General features: G+C 39.9%; 1 protein-coding gene across 3 annotated transcripts in view; it reads right to left on the bottom strand.

Annotated features, from left to right (window-relative positions):
- The window catches only part of UST (uronyl 2-sulfotransferase), a 167,022-nt gene that overhangs the window by 73,328 nt on the left and 76,428 nt on the right, over positions 1 to 17,266 (bottom strand). For all 3 annotated transcript variants that reach the window (XM_068677053.1, XM_068677054.1, XM_068677055.1), the window contains exons 3-4: positions 16,255 to 16,410; positions 9,409 to 9,488 (exon numbers count right to left, since the gene is read on the bottom strand). In XM_068677053.1, the coding sequence (XP_068533154.1) occupies positions 9,409 to 9,488; positions 16,255 to 16,410 (236 nt within the window). The remainder of the gene's footprint in view (positions 1 to 9,408; positions 9,489 to 16,254; positions 16,411 to 17,266) is intronic.

The following is a 17,266-nucleotide window of genomic DNA, read 5'->3' as shown; positions in this document are numbered from 1 at the left end:
TTGCTACAACTTGGAGATGTTCCATCAAAAGCAAATGTTGCACATTATATAGAGGAATGGAAAAAAAATACAAATTATTATGAAAAAAAACCACATTTATAGTAGAACAGCTAACACAACACTTTAGGAAGTATTAAATCAACCAATATGGTATGCAGGAAAGACGCATCTTCAAAACTGACTGAGAGCACAGATTTGGCTGAGATGGTTATTCACATAAATCTTGTGACCTGACTTCTTAGGAAGGCTATCATGCAGAGGATGTAGACAAGGGTCAGAAGTTACAACGCACTCGGTACTGCATATGCAGCTTCCCGTCTGCATGCTTTTATCGGGGTTGTTAATGGGGACTCCAGCTGTTTTGTGGAAATGGCTGTCACAGAGCAACTGAAGACAATGCTACGAGCACCATATGGAAATTCAAATACAGTAAACTGGGTGTAATGAAAAGTCACCTCTCATCACAACCCGTAACGTGGTAGTAGTACATGTTGCGTGACAATGCACAGAATATAAAAATCAATGTAACATGACTGAAAACCACAACTGAAAACATGGCTGCCACATCCCAAAAGTGAAATTCTAAGCAATCAGCATTGAATAGAAGGATCTGTGGATATTTTAACGTTTCAGTATTTGAACCTATACTGTCTAATATCACCATCTGTGGTTCAGAAGAAAAGCAGAAAACCACTGGTCACAGTTTCAGATAATGAAGTAGCAAGAGGTGAGAACAATAAACAGCGGTTTCATGGTACAGAGACACTTGAACAAGCCACAAGGTAAGCAAACACACTTTGTTGGACAGAAAAAAAAACAACCCACAAACACCACCACCACAAAACGAAACAAACAAAAAAAATCACAAAACAAAACCAAAGTACCTAGAACCAGGAGCAGAGGACACTCACAGGAAAGGAACCATTTTTATAAGGACCAGCATGCCTGCACTCAGCAGTGTGAGGTTTTCTAGGGCAAAATGATCCTGGTTTCCCTTCTTCTATGATGCACGAGTGGAGAAGAGCAAAGACCTGCCACAGCACCAACACAAGCACTAACTGAGCTCCGAGTCCTTTTCAAACAAAGCACGCATAACGTTCAGAGCAGAGTCACAATGATGAAAAAATACCTTGCAATGAAAAAAATGTCAAGAAGGGCAGAGCCTTCACCTTGAAAGCAGAACAAAAAGGAAAATAAAAACACCTGAGAAGCCTGGGAGGTGACTTTACCACAGCATAAGAACCTACACATGAAAGATAACATAGGAGAAAAATCAGATAAAAGGAGCCTTCAAGTAGTAGGGCAAATGGATTCTGAGATCCAATAAAAAGGAGTCAATGGGCTTTCTCAGAAAAAAAAAAATATGAGGAAAACCAACTCAAAATTTAGAATCAGAGGACAATTCAATATCAGAAGAATTTACCAAGGATAGCAGATTCTCCATTATTGGTAATTTTGAATCAAGGTTTAAACAGTCTGTATAAGGTGTTGTGCAAGGGTGAGGAGGGCTACAGAAATGACTTGATTGCTGCAATCCAACTTTTTGCCCCAAGGCAGAATCAGCTATGCAGTTATCACTACCAACTCCAACATCCATGAGTATACTGCATTTTGTTGCTTTGCTGTCGTCTTTGTTCACACATTTTCTCAGATGCCCAATCTAGAACTCTGCTGATGCAATTTAAGACCACCACTTCTGATATCATTACTTTCAAAGAACAGTGTATTTCCTTTACCTTATCACAGTCCCCTCTTTCCCAGTCTTCTCTCTTGTTTCTTTCTCTGCCCTTTCAGTCTTTTGTCACAGGTCACTTTTTTTCTCTCTGATCTTTTCCTTTACTTGTTTTTGAACTCTTACTGATTAATGAACATCTTTCTCAAGTTAATGTACTCCAAGGTTGGTAATATATTCTACAGTGCAAATATGAGCACAGAAACTAAAACAACAGTAAAAAATGATAATTTAAGCATTTTGACTAATCCCACTGGCCTTCAAGTCCATGGTAACTAAATTTCAAGTAATGATTTCTATTCAGTGAATATTGTATTACCTGCTAAATGAAAGCTGAAAAGTCTACTATGTGAAGAACATGGGAAATCTATGGAGATAAATTTTAAAGCAGATAATCTGAAAAACTGTGAAAAAATTCACTACAGGGCAATGTTTTCAAACAACAACAAAAAAACAACCACAAAACCCCCAAACTCTTAGATCATACAAAGGTCAAACTCCACATTAGATTTGTGCTTAGCCTTCCATCAAGTCACAGTTAAAAACATCATTACACTGTCACATCATTAAAAAAAATTAGTATAAAAAAAGAAAAAAATTTAGTAGGAGGGATTACAGCACCATGTGGCCATTCATGAAACGTGTACTTTACAAGGCGGACCTCACATGATGGTAGAAAGTGTTTCATGATGTGTTAGCAAAAAATATAGATTATAATGAACACACATAAAGACATAGTGTTAAAGCCGGGCACATAGGTTTAGCTGACATTTCCCTACTTTTAAGGGCTTACCCAAAGGTTAATATTTTTTTTTCTTAGCATATTTTTAATGACATTCTCTTTTTTTTTAAAGGAGAGAAAATCCACAACATGAAACTACTTTAGTAGGTAAACTTAGGCTGCAATCATTGTTTCAAGATGTCATTTCAAGGAGGTATTTCAAAAGCCCGATCCCTCCTACCAGTGAACTGCACAAAATGGGTGCAAGCTGACTGATCTACTGCATTTCATGCAGAGTATACTATAGTTTGTATTTGAAAGGGCGTGGACATTCGGCATCTTCTTAGGCCAACTTCACAGATTTGCCCTGAACATTTTTCTCAAAAGCTAGTTGAGTACAGTTAAAACACATAACAGGCATGTTCTGCAAAACATCTGCGTTCTGTGTGGTATTACTTGCTCTGGAGAATTTGGAGAAACAAGAATTCTCAAGTTGTTAATAAATGGGAGGGTTATGACAAATATTCCATGGCTCTGTTTTAAGTCAAAGAAAGCAGCATCACAGAGTCACCGCTGTTTTACAGACGTCTTAGCAGTCTATAAAACATTTAAAACTTAAATTATATTTCCAAATTGACAGGTCGAAGACACATGTGCAGGTTAAGCCATGGCAAAGCTTTTTAAAAATGGGAATAATTTTTAAATTGTATCATTTTATCATACAACCCTTATGAACAATCAAAATCTAACATGCAAGGCTTTCAAAAGCCAAGCTTCCAATCAATGCAGAGTGCCCCTGCTTTCAAACATGCAGCTGATTCGCATGACGTATAGGCAAGTTACTTTTCCAAGAGTTACCTCCTTTTTGTTTTTTGGCTATGGACACATTTTACAGAGCCCAAGAACAAGGAATGCTGTAATGTAAAAGTGCTGTGTTGAACTGTTATTTTCTGCATCAGAAGAAACACAACTGCCAAAGAACAACAACAACTGAACAATATTCAGAAATCAAGCACAATTTTGCACTTATCCATACTGAATCTCTCTCTGCCTGTATCTGCTTCATATAGCACGTGATGTACTGGTACCCATAATTCAGAACTTGGGTCTGAGTTGAAGCAAAGGGTGTAAACTCATCAGCACTACTGCATGTGACTGTGTCTGTCCCTACAACAGACTGATTTTTATCAGTTAGTGTTGGCCTCTGTGTCTATTTAAAAAAAGTAATACAAAAATCAGTAATGCTGATACAGACTGTTTACCAAAAAAAAAAAGATTTTTTTTTCAAGAAAAACAAGGGCTTTGCACATTAACTTTACTAATGAATAACAGAAAACCAGAAATATTTCTTATGTTGATGCCAGGGACTCAAGGCAAGTACCCTCAGGAGCAGAAAACCTAACAGATTTTTCTCTCCTCCTCCAAACCTGTCCCCCTCGTGCACCAAGCAGGAAAGACACAGCAGAGCTGGAGCTGGCATTCAAGCTGGGCAGAGGGTGGTGGCCGCTGGCCGTGGCCCAGCAGAAGCCTGGCAGCTCCGTCTTGCTTGGCTTTCTTTTCGGTGGAGGCACCTGCAGCAACGTGGTTGTTTCTGGGTTTCCTACTGGCCTTACAAATTGTATTTGAAACTGTCCAACGGGTTCAGAAGTTATTTAGGAATGAGGTGTGGGGGGAAAATGGAAAGAGAGGTGGAACAGCTGGAACAGCTGCATGAGCCTTACTTTAGAATTTAGAAAACTGTGCTAAAAGGAACGCATTGTCCTCTCCTGTCAAGCACAGGCACACAGACACCAAATGCAGACACACCGCAGGTATTAAACTGCAACTGAAGAGAAGAACGGGGCAGCAGCCCAACAGTGCAGAAAGGCCGATTCCTCGCATCTGCTGCTGGCCGTTAATTCATTCCGGCTTCTCAGACAAATAAGATATACTGAAATTTAAGGGCTAATTAAAACGTGAGATTAAATTGAATTCACGCTTCATCTCTTTGCATCTATTTACCACATCATAAGACATTTTAAAGGAGATTACTCCAGTGGCTTATGACTCCTCCTACAGTAAGTAAAGAATTCATTGCTTCGGTGAAACCTGAAAAAGCCTGTTTCTCTCTCTGGGTGGTCTTTTTAATGCTTCTCCCACCTATGACTTTACCCTGACCTAGCCAGCCAGCCTTTATGCAAGCAAAAATCACTTACCAGTCACTGACAGAGGCACGCCTTTAGACTTTAACACATTCCTGTGTAATGTTCATTTACCCTGAGACAGGAGGGAGCAGGCAGGCTTCCAGCTCTGCTTGAACCGGGGGCTGTAAGTGCATGTTCCGAAGATATAAAAACACCTACTGTGATTAGGTGTTGGAGGGAAGAAATCTGCCTTACCACATCCAGACTGGGAGTTGTGCAACTCTCCCGATCCCTGACTCATCCTGAACCAAAGCCTTGGCCTTGCTGCCCCTATATGCATTCCTGCAAATGTTCTTCTGCTTCTCTGAAATCTGTGACACTTGGAGCACACTCCAATGATCTTGAATGGTTGCCAAAAGACTGTTATAGTTACTTAATTCATCAGAAGAGTTCAAGCGGGGCTTTTCCACAAACTTGAAGCTTCTTCCCACTTAATTTTTCACAGGCTAAATAAATAGATGACAAGGGGTATCTATGATAAAACAGTGAACTTGAAATATGAAATAGCTTTTTATGTTTCTGCAAGTTATTCCAGTTTTTCAAAGCTTCTACAGCCTAACACTATGCTACTTGCATCTACTAATAACACCTGCCATCTCAGCAAATGTAGCAGCAGCATATAAATCTGTACCTACCTTGAGCATATACATTCTTATGTATGTGCTTCTGATTAACATTTCAGAAGCTTTTCACAGCAATATTATTGTAGAAAATTCAATTCAGAAAGAGACGTGTAAGAGACCTTACAAAAGATGCCACAAAACCCACAGTACTTTTAATAATGGAATTGTTCCCACGGTTCTTTTTAAATAGATGCAGTATTGATACTGAAAAGGAATTGGCATATGACAAAGCTAAATGACAGCTGTCATCCTGATCCTGCCACGTGTCGTTTTCAGGCAGACATCCATGCACGGATACAAACCTTTGGAATTCTTGAGATCCTTGTAAGTGGCGATGGGTGCTTCTGCCTTGTGCATTGTGGGCTTTAGCACAGGTTATTACGGACAACTTCTACCTTCCTTGGGTACATAAGATTTTTTTTTCCTTTTTGTTCTTAATGTTTTTCTTTTTAAACAGCAACAGCCAGTATAAAACCAAAAAGCATCCAAACATTTACCTCTGCAGATAACAACATTTCAAAGTAGGGTTATCAGAAGAAAGCCAGACATGTAGAAGCCAGTCTAGCATTTAAAATTACCTGAACAAGACAATGATCATTAATGAAAAGCCTCATCCAAGAATCACAAGCAAAGGAGGATTCAATAAACAGCACCATTTCCCCCAAAATAAATAGTCCCGAAATGGACTGGATGGAGCAGCCACCCATCTGAGGCACGGGGATGTCTCCTAAAGCTGGACAGACACAAGGCAGACTGGAAACACTAGCTGGGAAACTCTGTGAATAAAGTTTTTCCTTAACTGGTCTGTGACATGTGCTACACATAAATTCCCTCACATTAGAAAACAGCAAGAAATCTATTTTTTTGTCTTCTGTTTGAAGCTGCAATTAATTAGATTTCTGTCAGTAAAAGTTCACATGAAGATTTGCTTTAATGTTTTAAGATTTAACTTTTTGTCTGCCTCTTTGCACTCTTTTGGATTGAGAAAAGATAGTACTGAACTAAAGAAAGACAAGAATGTAGGAAAGTAAATGAAGATTCATGACTGCAGCTGAACCAGCAGACACTCTTAAATTGTTCAAAAAGAGAGGAAAATGTCCCTGGCAAGCGTTCAGGTTGGGATGGGATTTTCAAATTTTCAGAACTTTATTCAGCAGAACTAACAGTGCCTCTGAAACATGCATGTGCTCAAATTCACCGGTGACCTAAGCCTTAGCTCACTTCCACTGGAGATTTTTTCTGGAAAGAAGATGTAAGTGATATAGGCCTTTTTTTTTTTTTTTTTTTTTTTTTTCCCCTCTCCAGTTGGAAACAAACTAAACAGCATAAGTAAATGCCACAATGCTTTTCTGAATATTCAGAGAGCTTTAAGTGCTGACAGGTTTATAAGCAGGTGCGGGATGCGAAGGAGGAAAATCCAAACGGTCTGTCATTGCTGTTATTCACATCAGGGACATTAAACAAAAAGCAAGTTTATTTTTCCTGCTACTGTTTGGGAAGCTGCGAGGCACCAATAACTGGAGGCGAAGCAGACTCCCTTTTTGCAGGCCTCTGCTCTGTTTTATCTGCTTCTCTAGTAGCCAATGCTAGGCTCTGAACTGCTTACAGCAATCCCTTCAGATCCTGAAAGCACTCAAACAAAAATGTGCGGTGACCTTGAAGCTTACTGAAAGAGTGGTGAAGATAACATGCCTTTACCTCCCACCTGTCTGCTCGATAAACACAGGTGGAAGCAGAATAAAGCATTCTCTATCCCTTCCTACAAACAAAAGGCTAGGTTCAAGGTATAAAACACCAAAGGTGAAGTGACTTTTTTTACTGGACTAATATCCAGGATGGCTGCCCGGGAAAAACTTTGTGATGTCCAGTAAAGGTTCTGCTACAATACGTTGAAGAAAGCCTCATCCCTTTCCTTGTGAAGGAGCAATGATTTTCACCAAAGTGGGCTTCTTTTATCTTCAAGCTAAGTTGTCTCCTACCTTCAGCCCCACTCCCCGCTGTGCTGCCTTCCCACCAAGAGGTGCTGTGTAAAGTCTTGAGCTGTCAGTCAAGAAACACCACACTGATACTTTGACACTTGTGTTTTTTTTTAAGTTTCTGGGGTATTGCATGACTTTTATGTTGAGCTGGTAGAAGGGCTAGGTCAAACAGGAAGAAGCATATCCCACAGGCAATTTCAGTTCAGCTATCCACTATGGATGGGCCATAAAAGAATAGTTCTAAAAAAAACCATCCCTCAATCAACCAGAAAGGAAAAAGAACGCACAGGCAAAACTAGAACACCTTCACAATACCATACTATTTATAACGCCTATTTAAATCACATTCTTGAAACTTCTGCAAAATTGGTACTTGACACTCCACTCCCTAATGAAATACAGTCTAAAAATTACATCATAGAATTAAAGAACAAAGTAAAATATCCAACACCCTGCTTCACCATTAGATGGAACACCACCAATATATTTTGAAACTAAAACTCTTACAGATGTTTAATTTATCAGAAAACACTATGAAATCCTAAACCAGAAGTAAACAATGTTGATGCACCTCAGTGGCACCCCATTTAAAAGACTAATCACAGCCACTTCACTACTAGACAGCTATCAGTTAAACCAAGTTTTCTCTCAATAAAAGGAAAAATACATTTTCCTGGTTTGCAAGTAACAGCCAAAAAGGAAGCTGCAAATATTTTAATAAATTGTACACAGTTCTATGTATTTTCACAAATTTGTATTTAAGAAAAGTGTAGATGGATTTAATCTTATGGAAAGACTACAGAAGATACATGTTACCCATGTGACAAGGAGATACCGTATTTATAGGAAATGGAATCATAGGAAGAGTAAGAGGTAACCGTGTTCATGTTTTTCCCATGTATCTAATGCTGTGTACCGCCTCTGAAAAAATCAGCTTAATCAAGAACTTCCCTTTGACCCTCAGGCAGGCTTCTTGTTTGATCCTGTATTTTGGCTGGGAGAAAAGATCGTTTACCAAAGATGTGAAGTTCTATTCTAATGAGTTTTATAATTTAAAAATAATGTATTAGTGATGGAACTGTCATAGAATCAGAACAGAGAACATGGAAGACCAAAATTCTGTTTAACTCTTCAGGTTTTCATGCAGTGAAAACATGCCTATAACCAGTTACAGGCAAGTGAACTTTCAATTGCTCGGAATAATGTATTTTCTAAAAAAACAAAACCACCAACCCCTCCCAAAATTTAGCATTTCTTACTGCATTCTCTACCCATGCCTGAAGCCATACATTCAAAGCACATCCACTAATATTATGGCATAAACAAAACACTGGGAAGCTAGGCAAGCTCTTGCAAAGCTGTAGAAAATTCACACTTCCACAGAAATTCTTTCATCTAAATACCAGGAATCCAACTTAGTAGCACAGATGGCACACATCCTGATTATAATTTTTAAATGAAATTTAAAGCCCGGGCAATAACCATCTGCAGTCAGCTTTAACCTCTGTATCCTGGCTAAATGCTAACTGGCATAACTCATTCACACCGTTCCAAAAGTTCCTCAGAAGTTTCATCCAAATTCAATTTTCTTCACATTCTATGCTATAAATTTCTCTAGAGTCTTACTGTGTAATTTAAAGAGCTGCTACTTTTTATGCCAGAAGGGATTGCACTCCCATGATATGGAGTGTAATTCATTTGCATGGTTTCTAAATACTTCTGTATCCTGTGGAATGGGGACTATTTTATCAGTACAAAATTAAATTGGTTAAATAAAAATCATTCCAGGTACAAAATTAATGAGCTTAACTGAGCTTTCATTCTTAGATTAGCATCTAATTATACAGAGATGCCACACAACTGTGGCACAACAGGCTGCTGCTACTCTTAAAGACCCAAGTTACCACCTCTAGTGCGTTGGCTGGAAATGTTAGAAACCAAGGTAATCTTGGCAAAAGCATGCAATAGTTTTCTGGCTTTTCAAAAACATACTGTGTGTAACTATTTGGTAGGAAAGAGACAATAGAGAAAAAAACTCTGAAATGTGACTTCCAATGCCTAAAAGGAATAAAATTCCATTGTTTATATTTGAAAAAGAAAGACAAATATTTGATGTATTACAACTAATAGAAATGAGCAACAAATATTTTTAAGTCACAAAATGTCTTACCTTGAGAAGTTGAGGAAATGAACATGTCTAGTGAATAAATAGGGCTGCTCAGCAGTGCTTATGTTTTTAATCAATTCCATCTGAAAAGAATTAACAAATCAAATTTTCCATGTTATGTCAAGGCACATTATGGAGACAAATATAACTTAAACAACATATAGTAACATAATTTTCAAGTCAGCATTGCTCAGGAACTCCTTTCCCACCATCCCTCTCAAACATCCTTACCAAGATAGCACTATCACTATTGCATGCCTAAACAAGGAAGACACCATCATGCTATCACGGAGCTTATGTACTTCCAAAAGTGGATATTGATTTAGAGGAAGGCATAAACTAAAGGAAAAAATGAAATCCTGCCTAAATCTGTACCAGAAGGTTGCAAGTGGCAGCTGCCTTCTGAAGACACCGGATCCATTAGCTAGAATGCCAAAATGTAAAATAACTGAAAATGTAACAGAAAACAGGACCTGAGCCAATGTCCATAAGAGCATGGCAGAAAATCATATCCAGACTATAAAAATATTAAACTGCCTCCAAGGGAGATCAATCATTAATTTTTTCTGTATTTCTTAGTTTTGATATTTGGACTTTTTGCCATGTTTTTTACATTGCATATCACATTTTGTTGCTTCTCATCCATTTTTCATTCTCCTTTTTTTTTTTTTATAGGACACACAACCTGCCTTTGTCTTTCAGACAAGACAAGGTGTAGCCATATAATTCTTAGGACCAAATGAAAAGTGCACACACAATTACGTTCTTCCCTACTTTCCTCTGCCTTCAACATTTGTATACGCATACAACAAGCACTGAAGCAAACTGTTCATCCATCAGGCAGGAAGGGAAGAGGCCACTTAGCTTTAGTTGGTCATCTTTAGACTCTGGATCCAAGTACAAACATATCTTCCCACAGCTCCTCCAGCACAATAAAACTGCTATCAGCAAGAAATTCAGAAACCTAAAGAGCAGAACTTGCCCAGCCCAAAATTAGAAAGCCCAGGACACTTCATAATAACCCAAATAGCTGACATCCAGTTAGGACTTGTAACTCTCTATGCCAAAAAGTTATATTCATCCACCTTGTTTCCAGAAAGAAACAGAGGAGAGACTCTAGGGGCTGGATATCAGAGGTCTCACTTTGTTTCTTTTTTTGTGTGTCTGTTTTATCCAGCCAAGTTACAGGAGAATTGAAGTTCTCAAAACTGTATGAAGCTTTCTGCTGTATTGGTATTTTACCTGTATTACTCTATCTGCACAAATGAGTGTCAGAAGGAAAATACTCATATGGGATAAAAACTCTGTTCATGTCACTACAGTCATAACTGTAATTCCTTCTTGGAATAAATGAGGTACCATCATTATAGCATAAATACAGAGATGTAAAGCTATTATAAACATACAATTAATTATGTTGTGTATTACTTTAAAGCTGCCTGTGTTTTTAATGACAGATAAATGCGTGCAATGGGGTACATGTGAGCATTACTAAGTACCTCTCCAGCCTCCCTTGTCCATCACCTCACCCTGTGGCAGGTGCCAACTGGCTATAGCACCTCATTGAGTCACAGTGCAGTACCACAGCACTCCCAATACTTCATGTATTGGGCTTGTGTCAGCCTGCTGCTGGACCAGCAGAGGCACTTCGGCATCACGAGCACAGGCAGTCTGCAAAGATACATGCAGATGGCTGCAGAGCATCTGGCTGCCTGGCTTTTTTTTTTTAAGCTCTTGCTACCAAACTCAATCTCTTGTGCTATGATAACTTACTCTAAGGCAGACACAGAATTTTGTTTTGACTTAAAGTACCTTCATACTTAGACACTTAATGTTCAGCTGGGCTTGTAAGCAGATGTGGATAAAGCTACAACGTGCATATGAACAAACAAGCAAAAAACATTCTTTAAAAAACCCTGCCAAAAGGGTAAGTAAGGCTCAACAGAAACAACACACAGATGTCAGTAGGGAAAAATAAATAACTGTAATGGCTCACGGCCACATGCAAATTGTGGCCATATTTCCCATGGGCCTCTCTCTCTCTGATCCCACTGTGCTGAACTGATTTCAGCTTAACAAGCCAAATGTACTGCTCAGGAATACCAAGCAATCAGCTCTCCTTTTAAGATGATGCAAAAACAAATAAAAAATCTTCCAATGTCTCCCAGAAGAGTAGGGTCTCTAGGATTTCTTTTCTACAAGAAAACTGGTATAGAGGAAGAATGAGGAGTGGACGATAGCTCAGGAATGTGAGCACCTTTGGATGGAATGGGCCACGCAGGAAGGAGATAGACACAAGTATAGATCATCTAAACCACCCTAAAATTGAAAAGAGATGAAGACATACAAGCACCAGCAGATACTCCTTGGTATAGTAGCAGATACTACAATTGTGCTAGCAAACACAGTCAGGGGGTGAGAGAAACCAGAACACATCCATGTTTGGGGAAGGAAGCTGCAAATATATCTGGGGGAAGCCTGAAAGGCACACATGCCTGCTAGGACATGGGACTGTAAGAGCCGTCCACCTTTCTCACTGTCACCCTGAGCTCCCCTGCAAGAGTTAATTTCAAGCTTTTTCAGTGAAACAGTGCTTAAAAAGATATCAAATGCATTGGAAATGAACTAAATTGCACCAGGAAGTTGATGCTGTTGAATGAGGATCTAGGGAGAGGGAAATGGCAGGACATGAAGAGTGTGTGGACATACTGAGGCAGTGGCACCCTATGCCCACCTGCTCACATCTGCCAGCAGAGCCCATGGTGCTGCCTGAGCACTTCAGCTCAATCGCTGGGCAAAAGTGAGCCCAAATCACTGCCTGCACTGTGCTGCCAAGGACAGCAAGACTGCATGCCCCACAGCAGGCATTTGGGAGAGATACTAAACCAAAGCAAGCAACTGCAAGGAGCACTGTGGCATGATCAACTGTGCTGAGACATTTGCTGTCATTGGCAGAAATATTTGAAATTTAAAGATAAATTACACGAGCAGAAGAAGAACACAATCCCCCTCAGCAGCAATTCATTGCAAGGACTAGTCTTTCTGACTCCTGTGACTCCCTGCTTAAGCTTTCATTCTATTTTTTCTCCAAAATCAATTTTCTGTCTTTTAAACAGGATCTTTAAACAAGACCAGATCTGCAATTAGAGGTAACTCCATAAATCACAAGCTATTTTTGAATCCTAAAGCCCACCTGAGCAAGAAAACCAAGAGGCAATACTCCAAGGTAAAAAAGTTTCCCTCAGACTACTGTCGTACACTATCGTAGCATCTCAGCTGGCCATGCTGAAAGAATCAAGTCACCATGGCTCGGCATCAGTGTATTTTTCAGTCGCTGCTGCATTGTAAATAACAATCCAGCAGATGGCACAGTGAAATGACTTGGAGAGAGACGGCTTGGGGCCCTCCCTGAAAGGAAAGAAACGTGGACCATGGCTTGGCTCCAGCCACAGCATTGTTTCTGCATCAAAACTCAGCTCAGCCTTGTGAGATAGGACACCTTCTTTCCCACTTCCATATCTCTTCCTATCTCCACACGCTGGCCTGCTGAGAGCAGTCCCATTGCGTTTGAGATTTGTAATGGTTAATTGCACTGGGAACAGAAAGAAATAATCAGATAATAATCTTATCTAGAGAACAGCCAACGTGTTCCTACTTTTTGGAGCTGATTCATTTCATTGGGAGAGAATCTGAGGTCAAAATGTATAAAAACAGTGAGGTGACTGATTTTCCAAGTGGATGACACTATGGTTTCCACTAACACTGATGCAAATAGGACAGAAAATTCTCAGTATTTGTCTCTCTTTTGAGTTGTTTGCCTTCTTTTATACTGGTTACGGTCTCTAAAGAAGGCGTGTAGGGTCCAGGAGGCACAAGTATCTACAGGCATTTGGCGTATCACTTTCATCTCAGTATTACTTCATTTCCATAAACAATTCACAGCTCACAGGAATGAGACCAGATCTTCATTTTCAACTCTCAGAGATTTGGAATTGTTTCAAAAATTTCTTAAATTCCCTGAGCTGCTACGATCAATTTTCTGCCTTCAAAAGAATTTAAGAAAAATTAGCAAAGGATGTTTAGTGTGTATAACTTGAATTATATATAAAGCCAGCTGTCCGTCCAAAAGGATGGGGGGGTAGAGTGAAATGATGTGAGGTCAAACTATCAGGTACTCCTATATGTGGTCAGTATTTACATATCTGTAGACAAACTCATTCTTACTTCTGAGTGCAAAAAAGAAGTTGAAATCTGCAATTACATTGACTTTGTATACATAAATACTACTCATAAGTTCTGTAGTTGGAAGCTTCTAATTATGAATTGAAAATATAGTAAACGGCAGTGACCTAATTAACTCATCTGCTTCCAGAAGCCACTCCTTTATGCCCGTGGAGGTTCAATGGCTACACTTCTAATTGCTGGCAGGCAGACATAATTTGGGAAAATTTCTTCGTAGGATGAAGACTGGAAGAGGCAATGAGCATACAGATTCCAGTTAAATGCAATCTCCATAGTCATTAAAAACACCTACATGCTTAACTTTATTTAACAATAGCAGACTGTGCAAGCTAAATATTTACAGAGAAGTCTTGGCTGGATCAGAGCTTTAACCAAACATGGGACAGACAAATGACAGAAGGGAGAGAGCAATAACATCTCGAGCGAGTTTCTTATGCGGGGAGCCTACAGCCCAGCCCAGACCTCTCTTCTCTCTCTCCAATGCCTGAAGCCTCAGACAATTCGTTCTCTTAATTTCCTCTTGTGTGTACCACATTTAAGGTGGGAGAAATAATTCCTTTTTCATATTTTACTCATAAAAAATGGGAAGACAACTGAAAATACCCTAAACTACAGCACAGTTAGTGTCTCCAGGCATGTAACCTGGCGATCAAGTGTGCTTTTCAGCAAAAGTACTCATTAAATTATGAACCTATTGTAACTGCGTAAATAAGCCATAAATTAAAATGGAAAGACTCATGTTATAGCAGGCCATGCTAGAGAGTAAATCATCAGCTCTGTAACAGTATGTCTACCACTGTTTGTGTTCTTGCACATTCACTGTACAGTAACCCAAAGCTTCTGGAGTGAAAAAAGTAATGCACCTATTTATCATCTGTCAGTGTATTGCTTGCATCACAAGTCAGTCTGGACTTTTTTGGAATCTTGACATGTTGGACCAAAGCACAGAAGACTGTTTACATGGGATCTGTTATCATGTTTAACATGTGCTCTGCCTACCAGAGAAATGCAGCAGATTATGAGGATGAAGGATTGTGGCTGTTAATACTTCTGAGGTTTTTAGATTTTATTTCCCAGTTAGCAATGAAACATAATGAAGGACATACTCAAAACAAAACCCAAACAACCCCAAACACAAAAGCAATCATACCAATAGAAATCCCCTACTGCATAACCAACAATTAAGCAGAAAAAGTAAGAAGCAGAAAAAATAACACAAGAAAGTTTGCCCCTGACCCGGCCATTCTGCAAACTCCCCAGGCTCCGTTTTGCTGTGCACAGAAGGATGCTGCAGCAGCTACAGCCCTGGGCTCTGCCCCTTCCCTTGGTCACTCAGTGAGGCTGAGCAGGGGCAGCAGAGGGGGCACTGGCCTCTTCCACAGCCTTTTGGCTTATAGCTCTTATAGCCAGTCCCTGTCTCTGGCCACAAACAAATGCCCTAGAGGGTTAGGTGAATTGCTGTCTGTGGGACCTGAACGGCTACACTGCAAGGAAGGAACACAGGAACTGCAGTAGTGACATCCGCTCCCAAACTTTCATCTGGAATGAACTGCTATATCTAAAATGACAAACGTTGAAACTTATGCTGCTCATAAACAGGCTACAGATAAATAACCCCTAACTACAGGCTGATGCCACTGGTAGGCCCATCCCTCTGTTTTGATCACTGCCCACATCCTTTTGCGGTTTGTAGATCACTCATCTCAGGAGTGATGCAGACAGCTACAGCAGCACTTACCTGAATCAGCAGATCAAAAGAACAGCTGTGGGCAACGTGTGAAACAGCTGTGTGTAAGGCATCTGAACTAATCAGCACACTTTGGAGACTGAGTTTTTTTGTGTTACTTGCATCAATACCTATGGATGACATTGGCAGTTCTGGTGGGCACACAGTTACGCTAGATACAGGTGAATTTAAATAACTAGATCTCTTGTGGAATGAGAGCTGCGAAAATAATGCCCTCTACAGCTTTAATGAAGAGGGTTGTCTGGGTAAAGAGGTTTCACTTCGCATTGATTTAGGGAGGGTTGTTTTACAATGTGAAAAAGGTAGACAAGTGAGAGGCTGAGATAGGTTCAGGGATGTGTCAGACTACAGCAACATGACTTAGCATGGCCTGGGGAAAAAAAATAAATTGATGCAAGTCATTACTAAAAGTGAATGGGAAAAGCCAGCAGAGAAACTGTTGGCTATTATTTATTCATACTCTGCTTAAAGAGACCCAAGCTAGGTCTGAATAAGCCAGCATGCCTACGTGACAAACGTCTGTGCCCTGCAGATACCTTAACAGAGGTCCCAGAAGCTGTTAGCACCTAACTTCACTTGTAGTAACTCTTCTTGCATCTCTGCTGGATTAACTGCTCTGTCGAGTACATTCAAGAGCTGTCTTACTGGAAGCTTTTTTTTAACATAACCCTCCACATCATGTTGCTCTAGGCTCTACCATCCATTTCTCCTGTTAACTAAAGCTACTTAGAAGATGATGAATACTGGCAGATTACTCAGGTAATACATCTTTTCAATATGATTTGTGCTAGTTCTCTTTGTTTATCAGCTTCACAAACAAAGTAAGAGAACAGGATCTAAGTTGAGCAGGAGTAACTTACCTGTTCATTTTTGGTCAGTCTTGTTTTGTTATGAATGTCAGATGTTACCAGGTTGAATCCATGTTTCTCTGATAAAATTCTTAAAAGCAAAACCACAGTTCGACTTCCACACTTTCCAACTCTGTTGTAGACCACCTGGCTGGGGAAAGGAAGTACCTAAATAAAGGTTGAAAAAAAAATGAGTCAGTATATTGCTATTTTTGGCTTTGTATCCTAGTCACAGAATATTTTGCCCGTCAGCCAACAGGTATGTAGAAGAGAATTTCTAGGACCCTGCCCAGGTCAGAAACATTCATTTCCACCAGCAAGCTATAAGCTCTTTATAATAAAAACACGTCGCTCAGGAGATGGCAAACATAGACTTCCCCCTCATGACCTACTTTAAAGTAACAGCACAGATCAGTAGCTACACAAGGAACTCTAAGCCATGGCTGATGACTTCCAGTGAAGATGATGATGGACTTGTTGACTGCCTCCATACAAAGAATGAAGAGCAGTGAACTTGTGCTACAGTTTGGCAGCTCAAAGTGAAGTTGATCTAATGAAAGAGGAATGCTCGAGTTGCAAAACTTCAGCTTTAAAGAAGCAACAACCAATTGGAGAGAGCTAAAATTAATCAACCATTTCAATGTAAAATATAAACATGAATCTTCCAAAGTCTTAGAGAAGGAATTGTGCCACTGGTGAGGTACGTACTTGTGTAATAAACCAAGCCAGAATACACTGCCAGGCCTGGAGGACAAATGGCACAGTCTGGTCACAGCCACACAGGTGACATTCACTAAGCATCAAACCAGACCAGCCACATCCCACCCATCTACCAGCAATGATCTCCAGCTCAAGTCTCTTGCACCACACTCCTGTCCCCACTTGGGAGACTGATAGTTGGCTTGGGCTATGCCAACTATCCAACTATGCCAAGGACTATTCAGATAATTTAACAGCATGGGCAGCTGCGACCCCAGACTTGGCACTCTTCATGCAACTGCTGCAGACACCAGTGCTCTTTACT

The sequence above is a fragment of the Anas acuta genome, chromosome 3, assembly GCF_963932015.1.
Source record: "Anas acuta chromosome 3, bAnaAcu1.1, whole genome shotgun sequence".
NCBI classification, from domain to species: domain Eukaryota; kingdom Metazoa; phylum Chordata; class Aves; order Anseriformes; family Anatidae; genus Anas; species Anas acuta.
Note: the sequence above shows the minus strand (reverse complement) of the source record. Positions and strands in the feature narration are given on the sequence as shown.